This window comes from Carettochelys insculpta, chromosome 1 (assembly GCF_033958435.1).
Source record: "Carettochelys insculpta isolate YL-2023 chromosome 1, ASM3395843v1, whole genome shotgun sequence".
In the NCBI taxonomy this organism is placed as follows: Eukaryota; Metazoa; Chordata; order Testudines; family Carettochelyidae; genus Carettochelys; species Carettochelys insculpta.
The window spans coordinates 205,871,542-205,890,051 of NC_134137.1; the positions used below are offsets into that span (position 1 = coordinate 205,871,542).

General features: G+C 44.0%; 1 protein-coding gene across 1 annotated transcript in view; it reads right to left on the reverse strand.

The window, feature by feature from the left end:
* Positions 1-18,510, reverse strand: part of EPHA6 (EPH receptor A6) — a 1,072,121-nt gene that overhangs the window by 111,378 nt on the left and 942,233 nt on the right. The window contains exon 15 of the mRNA XM_074998351.1: positions 4,368-4,577. Coding sequence (XP_074854452.1) covers positions 4,368-4,577 — 210 coding nt within the window. The remainder of the gene's footprint in view (positions 1-4,367; positions 4,578-18,510) is intronic.

Below are 18,510 nucleotides of genomic sequence, written 5' to 3' on the forward strand. Positions count from 1 at the left end.
ACCTAGTTTTTCTTCCATAATACATATTACCGGCTTCCCATTGGTTTGAAATCCTGTGCAATTGAATTGCCTCTGAGGTGTAATACAGAGGGCAAGGGGAGGGGGAGAAGAAGGAAACCCCAGGATTTTCAATTATAGATAAATATTTCAGGTATCCAAACTAGTTTTGTGAGGCTAACTTTTATTCTTAGAGGTTCACAAAGCCATTTTTTCAGGTATCCTCTATTAAACAAGTTTGACATGCAGTGCTCTCTGCTTCTCTGTGGTTTTTCTAGTCTCAAAAGGAGCTCAAATGCAAGACAGAGTGAGACAGAAGGCATGTTAAGTCCACTTACAATGCTGTTTATGGAGAGTTTGAAAGTAAAAGGCTTTGTGTATTTTGCTATGCTTTAGTACTATTAAGTACAGAACAGCCGCTTTTGTGTATAAAGGCTATCATTGTTTGACTCTCTGTCCGGTGAGAATGATTGACCAAACAGACATAAAAATATCTGACATATATGCTGTTGTCTAAAGCATGTCATGCTTTTACAATGCGTTCCATTATTATTGTACAATGCTATCAGCAAAAAGGCAGGCACACAATAAAACCAAAACTCTATGAAACACATGGAACTGCTCCATAGATATAGCTCTTAAAATCCACAGAACAGATCAAGCAGTTGAAAATGCTTTAAGTTTCTAAGATTTTTCTATATGTAATGGGGGAAAATTCCTATTTTTGGTTAAACGATCTATCATTTCTAAGCAGTTTGTGTGGCAGGGACAGTGGGGGTGAGGTTAAGAAATAAATAAAGGAAGAATATTTACAGAGGAATAAAACTAAAAAGAGTCACGAGTCTTTTATACACAGAATATTAATGCTAGAAGTGGTGTATTTATAAAACTCTGACACTAGATATATCAGACTTGTTTTTAATTTTTTCCAGTGTGCTCAAAAGCTTTCAGTAAATTCCAGCAACATTTTGAAAGGCTGTCAGTATGTAGTTCTTCAAATAACCATTCTTTGATTTAAAATCAAACAGATGTACAAATCTGTTGTTTTGCAAAACCCTAGTCCTATTATGGTACCTGCAGTGAATTCAGCAGGACAAACAGAATAGTCATTATGGTAGCATTACATTAGATCAGTTCCGCACTGTGGTCACAAACCACTTCTTAAAATGAAAGCACTTTGAGGAGTAAGTAGAGTAGGCATTTTGTCTCTGGTCCTTTTGTTGGGGAACTCATATGTTGCTGAGCATTCTGAAAGGATATGATATTAATTGGAATATGCTGTGTAACTGTCATCATTTTTGTTTCTATGGTGCAGATTAACATTATTTGAAATGAGCACATATTTAGTTCAGATTCTTAATACAAGTTGGAACTCCCAGGTCCGACATCCGCGGGACCTGTCTGGTCCCAAATGAAGGGATTTGCTGGACCAAGGGAAGTCCCCTGCCCCTGGCCCTCAGCCCAACTCCACCTGATTCTGGTCTCTGCTGGCCTCTCTACCTACAGCCCCAGTAGGGATGCTGCCTGCTGCAGCCCTCTGCTGGTGGCCCCACTGTCGGCAGCCCTGGCTCTGACCCTGCTGCTGCAAGCGGTGGGCTCTGGCCCTGGCTGTGGTCCCACTGCTGCAGGATCCAGCCCAGGGTTCTGTGATCCTGCTGGACCACAGATGTTGCCAGAGCGGAGAATCACAGTTTTTAGAGGTACAACGTGCGTATTGGTAATCATCACAAAAAGGGAGTTAAAATCTTATTGCACCAAAAAGACTGTTGCTGGAACTTTTATAGACACAAAAACATACTCAGCTTCTTATGCTCCTCCTATATCTAATATATTATAAGTCAAGTGTTCTCCATGGTCAAGAATTTCTCACTTAAGGAAAAGAGTATTTTTCATTATAGCCAACAAGTTTACTCCCATAGCATAACGCACTTCAGCATTAACACGAGGAGGCTTCAACCTTACGAACAAGGTCAGTTCCTTTTCAGAGGATACACTTCAACAATATAATTAAATGTCTCAGTGTAAATGGGGACTTGATCCTTCAGCTCTTCCACTCATGGAACTTCCATGAAGGGAGTTCCAGACTCTTGAATGCCTATCAGCACAGGTCTCTGGTAAGGTACATTTCAGATTTTAAATAATATCCATGGATCGCTGGATGCCAGTATCTGTCAAAACTGTACAAGATCAACTTTATATTCCTCAATCCTGCATGCCTTCATCACAGAAATGTGTAAAAATGCCATTAAGATGATGCTAGAAAACTTTCCAATGAACAACAAAAGTTAACAGCAAAAAAAAAAAAATGTTAAAAAGCTAAACTGTGATTCACATTGAGTAGATGGATCCATAACACTAGTAGTGCAGCACAAGTTATCCCATGTCTCCAATTTTATTCAGACCACAAAAAATTAAGGCACCAGTTTTATGAATTTCCTATTGAGGGAATAACCTGTGAATAAAAACGATAAACTAGCAAGCTTGTTAAGGATTTTAAGGGGACTGAATAAATCAACATATTGCTATCCTACTGGATAATTCAAAACCAGGCTACTCCACATGAAATTGCTCAATGCCTGAGTGCTCAATAAGGGCAATCCCAAACAGAGTATATGATCCAATTATGTCAGAATGGATTTTACATGGAAAAAAACGACCCAATGTTTCTTCACTTTTTAAAAAAGCATATCTTTGCAAATTTGCACTGAGGCTATGGCGAGACTATTTATTTCAGGATACAAATGTAACGTGAAATAGCAACTTTGGGGCTAAACGCCGTGCTCGAAATAGCGCTATGTCATGAGGGGGTAGCGGAAACCTTGAAATAGTCCCTTATTTAGAACTTCAGTACCATTTAGATGGCACTGAGTTTGAAATAAGGTAACTCAAAATACCTTACGCAATTTGTGTTGTGCAAATTGCCTACGTTATTTCAAGTTAGCTATAGCCCCAGATAGTGAGTGGGCTGATGGGATTCACAAAGTCCTCACTAAGGCCCAGGCAAGAAAAAGGCTAGAGCAGTACTGGGCTAGGGAAGAGCTGCCCTTAGGTACTGCCAAGCATGTTCCTGGGGAAAGGAGTAGCACAAAAAAGTTCTAGCAGGACAGGTAGTGAGAGAAAAGAAAAAACATTTCCAGGAGGTGAAGGAGCACTTATTGAAGTGAACCTTCTGTGAGGTCCCCTCATATCTCCCTATAGGGACCACTCTGGGTACAGGGAAAATCAGAGAGTTGCCTGTATCAGGCTTGAAACCCTGAAGGCTTGGAACAAGACTATAAGCAAACAGCCTCTATGTCCCAAAGTGGGGCAGGAAGTGGCTGGGGAAGGTGAACGGATACGGGCCAAATGGTGCTGTCACATCTCATAGAGCTGGCAGCCACCTCAAGAAGTCATCAAGTTCAGTCCCCTGCCCCTTCAGCAGGAGCAAGCACCATCACTGACAGTTTTTTTTTTGTTAAACTACTTGTCCCAGACCCCTAAATGTCCTTTTCAGGAATTGAGCTCACAACCTGGGGTCCATAAAGCTAATGCTCAAACCACTGAGCAATCCCTCCCCGACTTATGTGAGCCCAGCCTTGGACCTGGTGGAATCAGAGGGCCTGGGTTACCTACCAACTTCAGATTCCCCTATGCCCAGCCTTGTGACAGGCAGGACTCGGGTGCTAGAGGCTGAACCTCTCTAGTCTGGCACCCTCAGGACTTTACCACTGCCAGACAAGAGAATTTGACAGATCATAGGAGGTCAATACTGTCAATACCAACACTTCCGCTGCTTACTGGGCTTGTAGAAGACCTTTAGGGGTAAATAACAGCACAGAACATGGAAAGCCAGGACTGGTGGCTGGAAACAAATTTTATAGAACCCTGGGAAACTTGGCCACACCCGTGATAAGCGATCATCCAGCTAACTAAAATCATGCTGGATTATGGATCTTGCCCGATAAAAGAGTTCTGGATTAGGGAGGTTCAACCTGTTCTGACAAGAAAGCTGACCCAGCTGAACCCTGATTAAGGGGTTCATCACACACTAAGCTAAGACAGAGACTAGAGCAGCAGGTCCTGACTATTAGGTTTGATACACAGACCATTCTGCTCCAGAGGGGAAAAAGGGAGTGGGGACAAAGAGGACAAAACTCTAGTTGATTAGAAAACTGGCTGGCCTAGGCATTACTTAAAAACCTCCAATGAATATTACATAAAAAACAAACAGACAAAACCCCAGCCCCATTATCCAAACCACACACACAGCACTACTGAAACAATCAGTCCAAACTACAATGTCTGAGGCTTGAATGAGGTTGAAGCAGGAAAAAAACAAATGAAGTTGACACAATTTAGTAAACTGTTCAAATTAGGTAAGAGACACTCACAGTTGTTGTGTAAGCAGCTTCAGGATCATCCTCTAACACTCGTGACAGACCAAAATCAGAGACTTTACACATGAGGTTACTGTTGACTAATATATTACGGGCTGCCAGATCACGATGTACATAGCCCATATCTGAGAGATACTTCATGCCGGATGCGATTCCACGAAGCATGCCAACCAGCTGAATGACTGTGAAGTGTCCATCGTGTTTCTGCAAGTAAGAGAGTGCACAGTGTAACTTTAAGGATAGTTTGCATGGATTTAAAACTATGTACATAAATTGTGATATGCACTTAAAAATGTTTATAGATTTAGAGTCCAGTCCTGCATTCCCAATCCAGGAGAAACTCCCATTGCAAATCCACCTGTTATCATTTGCTTTCATTGCCACCTTTAGCTGGTCCTCTTCTTCCTTCTCCCTCCTATCACTGCAGCCCATCAGCTCTCCTGTCTGTCTCTCTCTCTTTCCCTCTGGCTGTTATGTGGGTCACCTTCCTTTTCCCTTTCCACCTCTCTCCCTGCCATCAAATAACCCTTCCATTCCAACAATTCCCTTGTCTCCCCAACCCTCGGTCCCCAGTGCCCATTTCCTCTGGTTCCCAGACAACTAAAATAATTTTTTGCAATGCAAGTAAAACAATATATAGCAAAGTCCCTCCTTGTGACTCCCAACCAACTCCTCCCACCACCCAATGGAAATAACATGCTCTGTATCTGCTATTACTCCACTTACTTTAGCTTTGTACAGGGTATCCCTCTGTATTCTTAAAATAGTTAAATGCAGTCTGAAGGCTGGAAGCACATATCGTATTAATGAGTAATCTCTTTGCTAAGAACAAGTAATAAAATTGTAACTCTTCCTACTTGCCCCTTAACTATTATATAAGATAGCGAGCAGCTATGGGTGCAAATTTAAAAAAAAAAATAGTACTATACCCCATTCCTCCCCCGACCGCTGAAGTGTTAAGTGATTAGTCATGCTGCATAAGTCAGTGCAGCTGATTTTATGAAGGTTTGAATGATTTCAGTGTGTAACCCTTCCTCAGCACTGGAGTGAAGACATATGCTTATGTTATTTTCCAATCTTTAATTTGGAGACATTGAAAATGCTTTGGGGTCTAGCTCTCAACACCCATCTGTGATCAGCCCTCATGCACACTGAAACTCCAAAATGTGTCCTTTTGGCCGTGTCTACACGTGCCCCAAACTTCGAAATGGCCATGCAAATGGCCATTTCGAAGTTTACTAATGAAGCGCTGAAATGCATATTCAGTGCTTCATTAGCATGCGGGCGGCAGCCGCGCTTCGAAATTGACGCTCCTTGCCGCTGTGCGGCGCGTCCAGACGGGGCTCCTTTTTGAAAGGATGCTGCCTACTTCGAAGTCCCCTTATTCCCATGAGCTCCTGGGAATAAGGGGACTTCGAAGTAGGCGGCGTCCTTTCGAAAAGCAGCCCCGTCTGGACGTGCCGTGCGGCGGCAAGGATCGTCAATTTCGAAGCGCCGCTGCCGCCCGCATGCTAATGAAGCGCTGAATATGCATTTCAGCGCTTCATTAGTAAACTTCGAAATGGCCATTTGCATGGCCATTTCGAAGTTTGGGGCACGTGTAGACGTAGCCTTTAGGTCAAGAAAATACCCACAAGTTGGACATATAATCAGATTTTTACAGTTTTCAGTTGTGAGCCTCCAAACAAAGCAGACTTAATTTAAGCCAGTTGTTTGGCCTAGTTTTGCTCTTTAATGTCTGTAATTTTATAATGGGCTTTAGGGAGCAAACTGAATGGAATGCGATAAACATTAGTTCTGAGAACGAGTAAATCTCATAATTACTTTTTCTCCTGGATATCCCAGCTGCTTCAGTACCGTGCAGCCTATGGGCTATCACAGAAGTCCATGCAGATCCCTCAAAGAGTCCTACTGTACATACATATTTCACTGATTCTTCCTCTGCTCTGCTCAGGTGCCATCTACAGTCAGGCTAGTCCACAGTTAACAATCAGGGCACTGGCAAGGATATAGTAAGATACCCTGGCACTTCATAAGTGGGAAGCAGGATCCTTCTTAAAAGAGCCACATTGCACCAGAGAGAATCTCTCACATAAAAGCTCATTGATGGGGCTATTGCACCAAAAATCTCCACTTAGCAATCAGGTGCACAGAGAGGAAAAGAGATCTTATCACTGACAGCAAGCTCTCTCCCTCCATAATTATGGAAGTAAGGAACTATTCTGTCCTTCCCCTGTTACAGTCACACAGGCATAGGTGGTCTGACTTAGCAATCACAGTTGGGACAGTGTCACCAGGTCAAGGACAGTTACTAGGTGATAGCCAGGGAGCAGAGTAGTGTCTTAAAGCCAGGATCAAGAGGCCAGAGTCAAGGTCAGAATTAAGCTAGAATCAGAGACGGCTACTGGGCTGGACTCATGAGGTAAGAGTCAGGGTGGTGTCAGAAACTGGCTGGGGTCAGAAACTGGAAATCAGTAAGTGACATGAGGTCTGGAGTCACAGAACCCTGCATAGGTTCCTGGAGCACTCTCCAGGGTTAAATAGCAACCATGGGCCAAACACAAGGTCATGGGCTGCTATCATTCTGAACCCTGTGCGTAATATTTCCTGCAATGCCTAATCTTCATGGTGCTCCTTGGATGTGGCTCTGCATAGCCTCCAAGGGGTGATGTGGCAACGTCAGTTGCCCCAGACCTGGATTCTAGTTGTGTGGATCCGTACAAGAATTCTTATATTTTTAAAGATTTTATAACCCCTAAACCTCTAAGACTGGAGTCACCTGGGCCAGGCATCTGCAACCAAGATAACGAGAAGAGCCGTTTTTTTCAAATTCAGTTACAAAATCAATACTTCAGGAGATGCAATGCACATGAACATGGGACAGTCCTTAATAAGTTACATCAAACTGCACTTTTTGTAACCCCTGTTTTCAGAACAGTGCAGGCACATTGATTCGTTCAGTTAGAAAGTAGAAGTTACTTTCACCCTACACCCCCAGGCTTTACCCCTTTCAGTCCCAAACCCAGGATTAACCTGTCTCAGCGATGAGTTCCTCCAGGTGCGTGCATTGCTGCTGCTCCTCCCCCTGGCCTCCTTCTCTGTGGGGCTGCATGGCTCCAGCAGGAGCAGATTCATTTGACCTTCCTCCCAGCTCTCCTGCTCACTTCCCCCACCTGCAGCGTGGGAGGCTCCCTGCCCTGCCACATTGAAATAATGGATCTAAATTTAGTTAGTTTAATGGACGGATCCCTCCCACTGCCCTGCTGCCTGGTAAACCAATTAAATTTAGTTCCATTATTTCAGCACAGCAGGGCGGGGAACTGCAAGAGGAGTCAGTGGTGGCAGCACCCCGACCCGCAAGTGAGTTCTTAAAGAGCCACAGGTTGCCAACCCCTGACCTCGGCCTTGCCATGAATCAGTGTCAAGAACACATGTACATCATTTCTCCATCCATAGAACAGGCACAGGTTAGTCCGACTCCACCCCTCCATCTCAACATATTCAAACATTCCCCATTAGCCAGGTGCAGAGAGATCATGTGGCTGCCTTGGAGTAACTTGCTCTTGGTCCTTGCGCTTACATCCATTTGCTTCTGTGTGTGGTTCAATGTCTCTGGAATGGAATGTTTATCCCATAATGTTTAGACTCCCACCCTTCTTGAGCATTGCTGACTGTCCTACATCCAACAACTCAATGGGAATCCAAGTTCAAAAACTCAGACTCACCTGCAACACCTTGAGTTCTCCCTCTAAAAATCACAAAACATCATTCTTTATGCTACTCTCTACTCCTAAATACTCTCTCAGGGCAAAAGGAATCAAGGTAGGCCTCGCAAGAAATATAAAGACTGCGTGAAGGCCAACATTACTCATGCTGGTTTAAAACCAGATCAGCTAGAGCAGCATGCAAAAGACCGAACTGGCTGGCGCGCTCTCGTACGACACACATATGACAACTTTGAAGAGCAGTGACGCATACGCCTCATTGATGCTCATGAGAGGAAAAAAGCAACAGCAGCAGCTGCCCAACAGAGCCAGGACAATTCCCTTGCCCCCACTGTGAACGCCCATGCCATTCAAAGCTTGGACTCCTCAGCCACATGCAAGTCCACAACCGATGAGCCTGTGCAAGCTAAAGACATCATCGCCGGACACAACAGACTACCTACTACTACTACTCCTAAATAACTAACCAGAGTCTAGAAAATGATTTTTTTAAAAATGTAACCTCTTTGTTCTCACCACATTGTGATTTAACTGAGATGCCTAAGATGAACTTCACGTTGCTCTTGACATTCCAACTATATCCCCTCATCCTTGAATCTTTTTATTAACTTCATCTTGTACTGTCTCAGGTTCACATTTCTAATCCCCGATGTCTAATATCTTCACACTTTCACCTCTGTCTACATTTTGTCTCTAATTTCACCCTTTCTTTTTCTTTCACTCCATATGTTCCTCCCTAATCCTCTCCTGTAACTACTCCCTTTTTTCTTCCCCACGCTTGGCTTTGCATCTCATTTCATGCTGCCCCCACACTTGGAACAGTCTCTCTCTTCCTGTCAGCTAAACATCCTTCCTCTTCCAAATCTTTTCTTAATTACTTTTCTTGTGTTGATTTCCATGCCAATTTGATTCCCTTGCTAACTTTGAACTGCTATTTCCCTCACATATCACATTTGTCTGTCTGAGTTAAGCTGACCAGGATAGAGATTCTGGGCCAAGTCATCCCTTGAGTAATTCAACCAAGTCAGTGAAGTTGCTCAAGGTAAGAACTTGACCTTCCAAGTCTTATGCATCTTAAATCTCTATGTGCACCTATGAGTCAATCCAATCCTCTGGCAACATTCCCCTCTGCCTTGTTTCATTTTTGCATCCTAAAAAGACATAAAAAATTCTGTAGCAAGCATCTGAATGATACAGTGTTGTAATTCACTGTACTTAGTTTCTTGATCAAGTACAATGCTTTGGTCAAGTTGATGAAGGCATTTGATATGGTCAACAGAAATAAGCTCTGGAAAATACTTGGGCAAATTGGCTGTCCTGCAAAATTAATGATGGCATGCTTGGTTGTGTCCTAAACAATGGACAGACATCAGCACCTTTTGAAATATCAACAGGTACAAGGCAAGGATGTGTCCTTGCTTCTCTCTTGTTCAACATCGACTTTTCAATGATACGGCTAGTTGCTTTTAAGGACTGCCAATTGGGCATACCTATTCAGTTCTGTACAGCATTTTCAATCTCCGGAGACTTCAGGCTCACACTAAGGTGATTACTGCAACTATCTGTGACCTTTTGTTTGCTGATGATTGTGCATTGTTGGCTCATTCAGTGAAGGATGCATAGGAGATTTTTGGACTCTTAATTTACCTCAAGAAGACAGAAGTTATGCCTCAGCCTGTTTGGAAAGAGTCCAGCACTCTAGTGATCATTGCTTAGGGCTTAAGGCTGTTGACAAGTTATGCTATCATTGAAGCATACTGTGGTCTAGCATAAACGTAGATCATGATGTATCTGCTTGATTAGCCAATGCCAGCACTGCCTTTGAAAAAGTGACCAAACACCTATGGAGTGACCATGGTATTAAGCTCCACACCAATGTAGCAGTTTATCAGGAAGTTGTCCCAAATATCCTGCTGTATGGCTCAGAGTCATGGACAATATATTGCTGCCATGTTTTGAAACTTGATCTGTCTGAGGAAGATCACCCACGTGAATTGGTGGGACAAAACCCCTAACATGCAAGTTTTTAAACTGTGTGCTGTCAGGGGCATGGATGCAATGCTTATGAACAGACACTTTCACTGGAATGGTCATGTTATGAAGATTGATGATACACAGATACCAAAGATGGTCTTCTATGGCCAGCTTGCTCATGGAAAATACTTTATAGGTGGTCAGTAAAAGGGCTATAAGGATACCTTAAAGGCCAGCATGAAGTCATGTGGCATATCTCCCAATTATCTGGAAACACTAGCTCAGGAAAACAAAAAGCAGTCAAGTAGCACTTTAAAGACTAGCAAAATAGTTTATTAGGTGAGCTTTCGTGGGACAGACCCACTTCTTCAGACCATAGCCAGACCAGAACAGACTCCTGAACAGAACAGAACAGGACAGAACAGGAGTCTGTTCTGGTCTGGCTGTGGCCTGAAGAAGTGGGTCTGTCCCACGAAAGCTCACCTAATAAACTATTTTGCTAGTCTTTAAAGTGCTACTTGACTGCTTTTTGTTTTGATAGTGTATAGACTAGCACGGCTCCCTCTCTGTTACTATAGCTCAGGAAAGATTGTCATGGCAGCAAACCACTGCACTAGCTTTTAATTGCTTTGAGAGTCAGTGTATCCAGGCTCCGAAAAGAACATACTCCTGCAGTTGGCTGGTTTTTATGTGACATCTGTAATCAGCTCTGCTGATCAAGGTTTGGTTTAGTCACTCCCCAACAGTATCACAGAAGCAGTGATCTGTCTATTGATGGTCAGTCCAAGAAGAAGACTTAGTTCCAATTCCCAGGGCTTAGATAAGCCATGTGCTGTTGATATGACCCCCCCACTCCTCCCCACTGGCAACTGAGGATGTTTATCCACACTGGCAACAATTTAGATCACAAAGAATTTGCACTGTTCAATGACATTTTTAAATGGGCTTTACTAGTGTAACCTTTCTGCCAGAAGAAGTCAGCAAAACCAGGGGCGAGTTTAACATCTAGGGGATCCTTTCATCCATCTCACATACGACCGGATTAAGCCCCCTCCCAGTAGCATGGGCAATTCACACACCCCTGGGCACCTTGGAGAGGCCATGCTTCCCCACTCACAAGCACGGAGTCTGAGTGTAGAAAAGAAACTTTTAATGAAAGATGCAGAAAAGTCATATGGCAAAAGCTTGGGAAAATACCACACCCAGAGTTCATAACCAAACCTCAAGTAGCTGTCCCAGCTCAAATGGATTGAGCAGTGTCCTTTGCCTCTCAGTCTTACCAGTCTGACACTGTAAGGATCCAATCCTCACACCCAAACTTTCTCCATACCCCGCTTTTTAATGCCCCACTTACAACTCTGTCCATTCTGTGCAGGCCCTGACGCATCACCCTGATGCATTCCCTCATTGAACCTGAGTCAAAGCCACCTTTGCACTCATTCAGCATTCCACTTGCTTCTGCCAGCTGCCCCACCAGATGCTCGCTGGTCACTCCTGCCAGCCACCCCCCTCTCGCTCCTGCCAGCCATTTGACCACGGTCTTGTGGGTTTCGCTGTAGGCAAAACCCTGTTATTCTAGCTGTCTGTGGCTTTAGCTACCAGTGATTTCAGCTCATAGTTGCATTCAGCTCTGGGCCTATCCACAGCGTCTCAGTATCCACCAAGGTGGATTTTCACACAATAACTATAGACCCAGCTTTAGATCGATCTTTGGAGGCAGTGTGGAGGGGAGGGGAGAGAGAGAGCAAGACAGAGAACTTGTCAAACTGTCTTACAGCTGTATAGTAAAAAGTCTCCCAGCCAGCTGGTTCAATGACTATTCCTCCACACTTCAACCTCACAACACTTAGATGGAAGGAGCCCTGTGTGATCCATATCTTACACAGCAGTGAAGACTGCCCTGTACCCCAACAACAACTTCAAGCACTGGTGAGACTCCACAATTCTTACACTGGGTGATAGCACAAATTTACAGCAACATGTTGTTTACAATACAAGAAAATCTCATTGCTGCACCTGCTACCCATCAGGCATTGTTTACAAGGTATTACATATGAGCCGTGTCTACACGTGCACGCTACTTTGAAGTAGCGGCACTAACTTCGAAATAGCGCCTGTCACGGCTACACGTGCCGGGCGCTATTTCGAAGTTAACTTCGACGTTAGGCGGCGAGACGTCGAAGTCGCTGACCCCATGAGGGGATAGGAATAGCGCCCTACTTTGACATTCAACGTCGAAGTAGGGACCGTGTAGTCGTTGCGCGTCCCGCAACTTCGAAATAGCGGGGTCCGCCATGGCGACCATCAGCTGAGGGGTTGAGAGACGCTCTCTCTCCAGCCCCTGCGGGGCTCTATGGTCACCGTGGGCAGCAGCCCTTAGCCCAGGGCTTCTGGCTGCTGCTGCGGCAGCTGGGGATCCATGCTGCAGGCACAGGGTCTGCAACCAGTTGTCAGCTCTGTGTATTTTGTGTTGTTTAGTGCAACTGTGTTTGGGAGGGGCCCTTTAAGGGAGCGGCTTGCTGTTGAGTCCGCCCTGTGACCCTGTCTGCAGCTGTGCCTGGCACCCTTATTTCAATGTGTGCTACTTTGGCATGTAGACGTTCCCTCGCAGCGCCTATTTCGATGTGGTGCCGTGCAATGTCGAAGTTGAACATGGACGTTGCCAGCCTTGGAGGACGTGTAGACATTATTCATCGAAATAGCCTATTTCGATGTCGCTACATTGAAATAAGCTACTTCGATGTAGGCTTCACGTGTAGACGTAGCCATGCACACCTTTGCATATTTATGCAAATGATCTCTAAAGGACACATTCCTGAAATCCTTCTGCAGTATTGAGCTCCTGCTGGCACATTCTTTACACGAGCTTTACCAAATAAATTTTGTCATTAGCTGAGAATATAGTTAATTTCTGCCTGGTCTTGCCTTTATGCTTCCTATATAATGCTATAGGAAATGCTGTTTATGTTCAACTACAGATTTGTCTTGTAAAAGCCAACTTAAATGAACTGTTCCAGTCAACCTACAAAGCATTCTACAGAAGTGAATCTGTGGCTAGGGTTACACTGTAGCCCTAGATTGAAATAAGTCATGCAATTTGCATTGCACAAATTGCACAAGTTATTTTGAGGCATCTTGTTTTGAACTCAGTGCAAGCGACATTGCACCAAGGTTCTAAATAAGTGCTTATTTTGACCATCCCACTAACCCTTGTATGACTAGGGTTACTGGGAATGGAATACCATGCTTGAAATAGTCCTGCTATTGGCCTATTACTATTGGCTGTACAGTTTTTATTTCAGGATACAAATGTATCCCAAAATAAAAACAATAGTGTAGCCTTAGCTTTAGTGTGCTTAAAATGTTATAGTCTGGTGGAGGGGATCAGTTAACTCAGGAAAAGTATCCCTCTCAGAAACTGTACACTTAGAAGCCCTGTATCAGTGCAGCTGCACCAGAAGAGTGTCTCCTGCCAGCATAGCACTAGTATGGGCAGCACTTAGATTACTGTAACTCGCATCTGGGGGTGACTGATGCCTGTGGGAGGAAGGAGTGTAGGGAGGACCACCTAGAGGTGCAGAGTAGGAGCATGTGGGGCACCTCATTTAGTAATTAAAATGTCGGTGGGGGAAAAGGGGCAGTGCACCTCCCGAGTGCTACCATGGGTCACCTATGCTTGGGTCACTCAGGGGGTGTCTATATCATGCCATAGAGTGAAGTTAGATTGACTTTAGTGGTAGTATAGACCTGCCCTCAAGTGAGCTTCTCCTTATCAAGGTTTTGTTCCATAAAAATTTTCAGGATGTGCTACTTATGACCAAAGAAAATACATATTTCACTTAGACAGAACCCCTAAAAGCCTAAGATTTGGTGATAGTTTATACCTTTGCCATCTAAGCAAAAAAATCTGCTTCCTCACAAGGTTTCTCCATTCTAAGCACCAAGTAACTATTTTTGGAAACCCTTCAACACCGTCCTCAATTCTCATTTGTTACTCTACCCAGTACATCTGACTGTGCTGGATGCACTGAGTTAATGGGCTAGTTTCCAGAAAGCAAATAAAATTTGACACAAATGTATAATGATATCTATTTGCAAATGACAAAGACTTCATTTCAGTTGTAATTGATTATATTTTTGAAGTCAATAATTGGTTTCCAAGGAACTGTTAGGCCTAATTTATACTGTATTCCTTGCTGATAGGTTCTTTGGATCATTTTACATGAATCAACTTCTGTTTGCTATACTGTATTTGCTATTTCTGTTTTATTAAGCATTATAAATGTGACTGTCACTTTATACAAATTCCTCAAGCATTACTTGACAAGTAGCTATTAGATATATAATTCATGTTTTCATCATTATGTGGATGGCGTGCTGATTTTTATTATTTACATTGTATCATGTCTTCTCAACAACAGGATTCCATGTAATGGATACCAAATAATTTCATAAAACACAATATAAATTGTTCTCGTTTATTTTAAACAGTGCTGAATGATACTGTTCAACAACAGATCTAAGTGCATCTTCAAGCATTATATCATGCATTATGCCATAAAAACAGAGTAGGCATGTGTATCCCTTTCCTTTACAGTACCAGACTATTATCACTAGTAGAACTCAGCTTGGAAACAAAATACCAAGAGTGGCCCAATAGCATTGACTGTTTTTCCCCCTTTTTCATCTAATGTAATAAGAAGCAGGGGTTCTCTTACCCCTCTTCTGACTCACCTATCCTTAAAGCAGTTGTCTCTAGAACACAACTACTGCAGAATGCTCAGTGCAGATTTTATACAATTGTTTCAACACCACTACTAATTTAAAACTTCTGTATTGGCAACCCTTAAAACACTTTGAGCTGTTTTTGTTATACGTATTAATTACGAAATTATTTTTGCACTTCAGGTCATTAGGCATACGTCCTCCAGTTACTAAATGGGCAGAATATTTACTGTTGTTGTCATGTTAAATAATCAGCAGCCTATTCTTTCAGTAGAACATAAGTCTCTTGGTAAATGTTGGTTCTACAATGGCAACTACTGTAGTCTGTCCTTAATTTAACCTTGAGCCCCAGGGATGATAGGACATTCTTTAAATATGATACTTGATTGTGGCATTTATTTCCAGCTCAGTCTTTAAATGCCTGTAGTGAGGTGGTATGGCCTTCTCCTGCCTCAGAAGCAGAAAAATGCTGGGTGCAGGGAGTCAGAGCACCCTTGCCCTACCTCCCAGAGAATAATGCACAGGACAGGAAATGTAAGAGGTGGAGCTCTGAGCTCACTGAAGGAACAGCTGCTGAAAGGATCAGATGCCTCTTGCCTAGATCCTTAAAAGGGGAACCCAATGGACTGAGCTGGCCCCAAAGACTGTATACATATACTGACTGTTGCTCTGACCCTGTTGAAGGGAACTGAGTCTGGAAACTGTGAATTTGTTCTGAACACGGACTGCCCAATGACTGACTGTCATGAAGTATTGTGGCCTTCCCCCACCTTTTGTTTGGTGAACCCCAGCAAACACTTCTACAATGCCCAATCTGTTTTTTGGTTCAGAGAAAAAAAAAACATTACTGCCTTACCAGACCTGAAAATCTCTACAAAGAGTATTGAAAGGCTGTCCTTCTCTGAGTGGGAAAGGAGTGTGCCTCCAATAAATAAGAGTGCAAGTGCACGTTGTGTGTAAAGGGAAAAGAGAGAGTATTAGTTATGAGCTTTGATGTTGTTGCCCCTCTTGCTGCCAATAAATAAGAAAGGGAACCATCCAGTTTAGCAATGGCATGTGGCCTCTTTTCACCAAAGATGACTTTCTGACTAGTGAGGCAAGATTAGATGGATTTACAACACATACTTTACAACTTCATTTTATAGAACTCTCTAGAAGTCTTCATTTTTCTCTTTCCCTCCATTTCCCCCCCATGTTATTTAATGTAGGCTTCTACTGCAGCATCTAACCTCTAGCTGACAGGAAGGGTGAGGTTGATGGCAAAGCTGCTCTGGGAATTACAGAATAATGACTGCTGCCTGCAAGAACAATATACTCTGAGACTTCTTCCTTACAGAAGCTTATCATTTACTTCTCAGCCTCTGCAAGATGTGCCTTGGGGAATTAAAGTTTGGTAATAAACTCTGGTCTTAATAGTCTGCTGCTGTTCATGCATCAAAATAGCTAAACGAATATTTTTATATATTTATTAAAACACTTTTTTGAGGAAGTGGTTTAATTGTTTTACAGTGTTTTGGTACATGATGCTTCTTAGTACTGAAATATAGCTTTTTTCTATGACTATTTACTATGTTACAGTGAAAGAGAAAAAAAAAACATCTAAGGGTTTTAGCAGGAGCAGGGGCCTTTCAGAAAAGGAGACGACAAACAATTAGGAAGTTAGATAATGAAATTAAAAGGTGAGGTTCCAAGACGTGAAAGCTGCATGGAATTTTTTTAAAATCATAGAGGCTCAACATAAATGTAAACCCCAAATTAAAACAAAACAAAACCAAACCATAAAGGGAAAAAAGTGCCAAACAACTAAGTAAAAGCAGAGTGAGAGGCAAAAAGGCATCCTTTTAAAAAGCGGAAGTTAAATCTTAGTGATGAAAATAGAAAAGAGCCTAAACTCTGGCAAATGAAGTGTAAAAATATAATTAGGAAGCCCCCCAAAACTGAAGAAAAGCTGACCTAAGACTCAAGACTCAAAAACTATGGCAATGTTATTTAAGTATCTCAGCAGCAGGAAGCTTTATAAACAACAAGTGGGGCCACTGGGCTGTCACGATGTTAAAGGATCTCTCAAGGATAAGACCATTGTGGAGAAATTAAATAATTTTTTACACTGAACTTCATAACTGAGGATTTGAGGGATGTGAGGGAAAATTTCCAAACCTAGGCCATTCTTTTTAGGTGACAAATTTGAGGCACTCTCAGACTGAGGTGTCATTAGAAGAGGCCTTGGAACAAATTAATAAACTAAACAGTAATCATTCACGAGGACTTGACAGTATTTACTCTAAATTTATGGAGGAACTGAAATGTGAAATTGCAGAAATATCAAATGTGGTTTGTAACTTACATGAACAGCAAAGGTTAACACTCTGTTGTGCTCCAGACAGTGGGGGACTCATGGCAGAGTTTCACCAACATCTACATGAGCTGGCCGGGCCAGGCACAAGATGTGCACGTCCTCCGCAACTCCAGCCTGTTCCAATGGATGGAGGCTGGAACCTATATCCCCCAGTGGGCAGGTCACCATGCCGCTCTTCCTTGTGAGTGACCCAGCCTACCCCCTGCAGCCCTGGCTAATGTGCCCATACACAGGCCATCTCACCCCCTCCCAGACGCTGTTCAATGCTGAGCTCACATGGGCCCAGCTCACACCTTTGGATGCTTGAAAGTGAGAATTAGAAGCCTCCACATGTGCCTCAATATGGGGATGGGGAATGTGCCCCAGGTTGTGGGCGCCTGCTGTGCCTTCTACAACCTCATCGAGGCGTGTGAGGGGACCCTGCCCCAGAGCTGGATGGTGGAACTGGTCCCCAGGTACAAGCAGCCCAACATGGCCCTTGACTGGCAGCTTACCCGCAATGGGGTCCACCCCTGGGAGGCACTCAGGGAGGCATTTGGCTGTGGGGAGTACTGACCCTTGCCTGAGCCCTCCCCACAGCCCCCCATCATTCCTCCTCAATAATCAGGGACACGGGGGGGGGTTACAAACTGTGACCTCTTTTATAACACAACCTGCACACAATAAACAACAATATTGTAAAAACTAGGTAGAAAACAATAAACGTAAGTTAAAACTAAAACCTGGAGAACTATTTACATGGGAGTCAGGGAACAGGGGCATGACAACATGGATGGGGACTAAGACAGGGATGGAGGGGGCCCTACTCAATGGATGGGGTGGATGGCCATGAGCCCGGTGCCACAGATGCCCCTCCTACCCTGGGTGCGTGGTCCCTGTTGGGGCACTGATGGGGCTGCAGGGGGGAGGGATCATGGGGTTGGGGGCCCTCTGTGGCCACAAGCTAGGCCCCAAGGCTCCTGAGGGCAGCCGCAGACAGGCCTGGGGGAAATAGGGTGGCTAGGCCCTCAGGGGCATCGGCTGGGGTGGGAGCAGCTGGGGGGACTGGGGCAGGGGTGGGTGGGGAGCTGGGGCGGGGATGGCTGGGGGTAGGTCAACAAGGGCACCACACATGGTGTGGAGCATCCCTACTATCTCCCACAGCATGTCCACCACCAGTTCAGTTCAGCCTCACCCAGGGCCAGCCACCTCTCTGCCAGAATGTTCTGGTGCTGGAGGGTGGGTGTATAGGCCATGGCCTCCTCACAGTGGCCCTGGCATTGGGCCCTCCAGACATGTGGCTGCCATGCCTCAGGTACTGGGGCTGCTCCAGGCCTGGCTGCAGGACTGGTGGACCCTCCAACTTGGATGGGGCTGG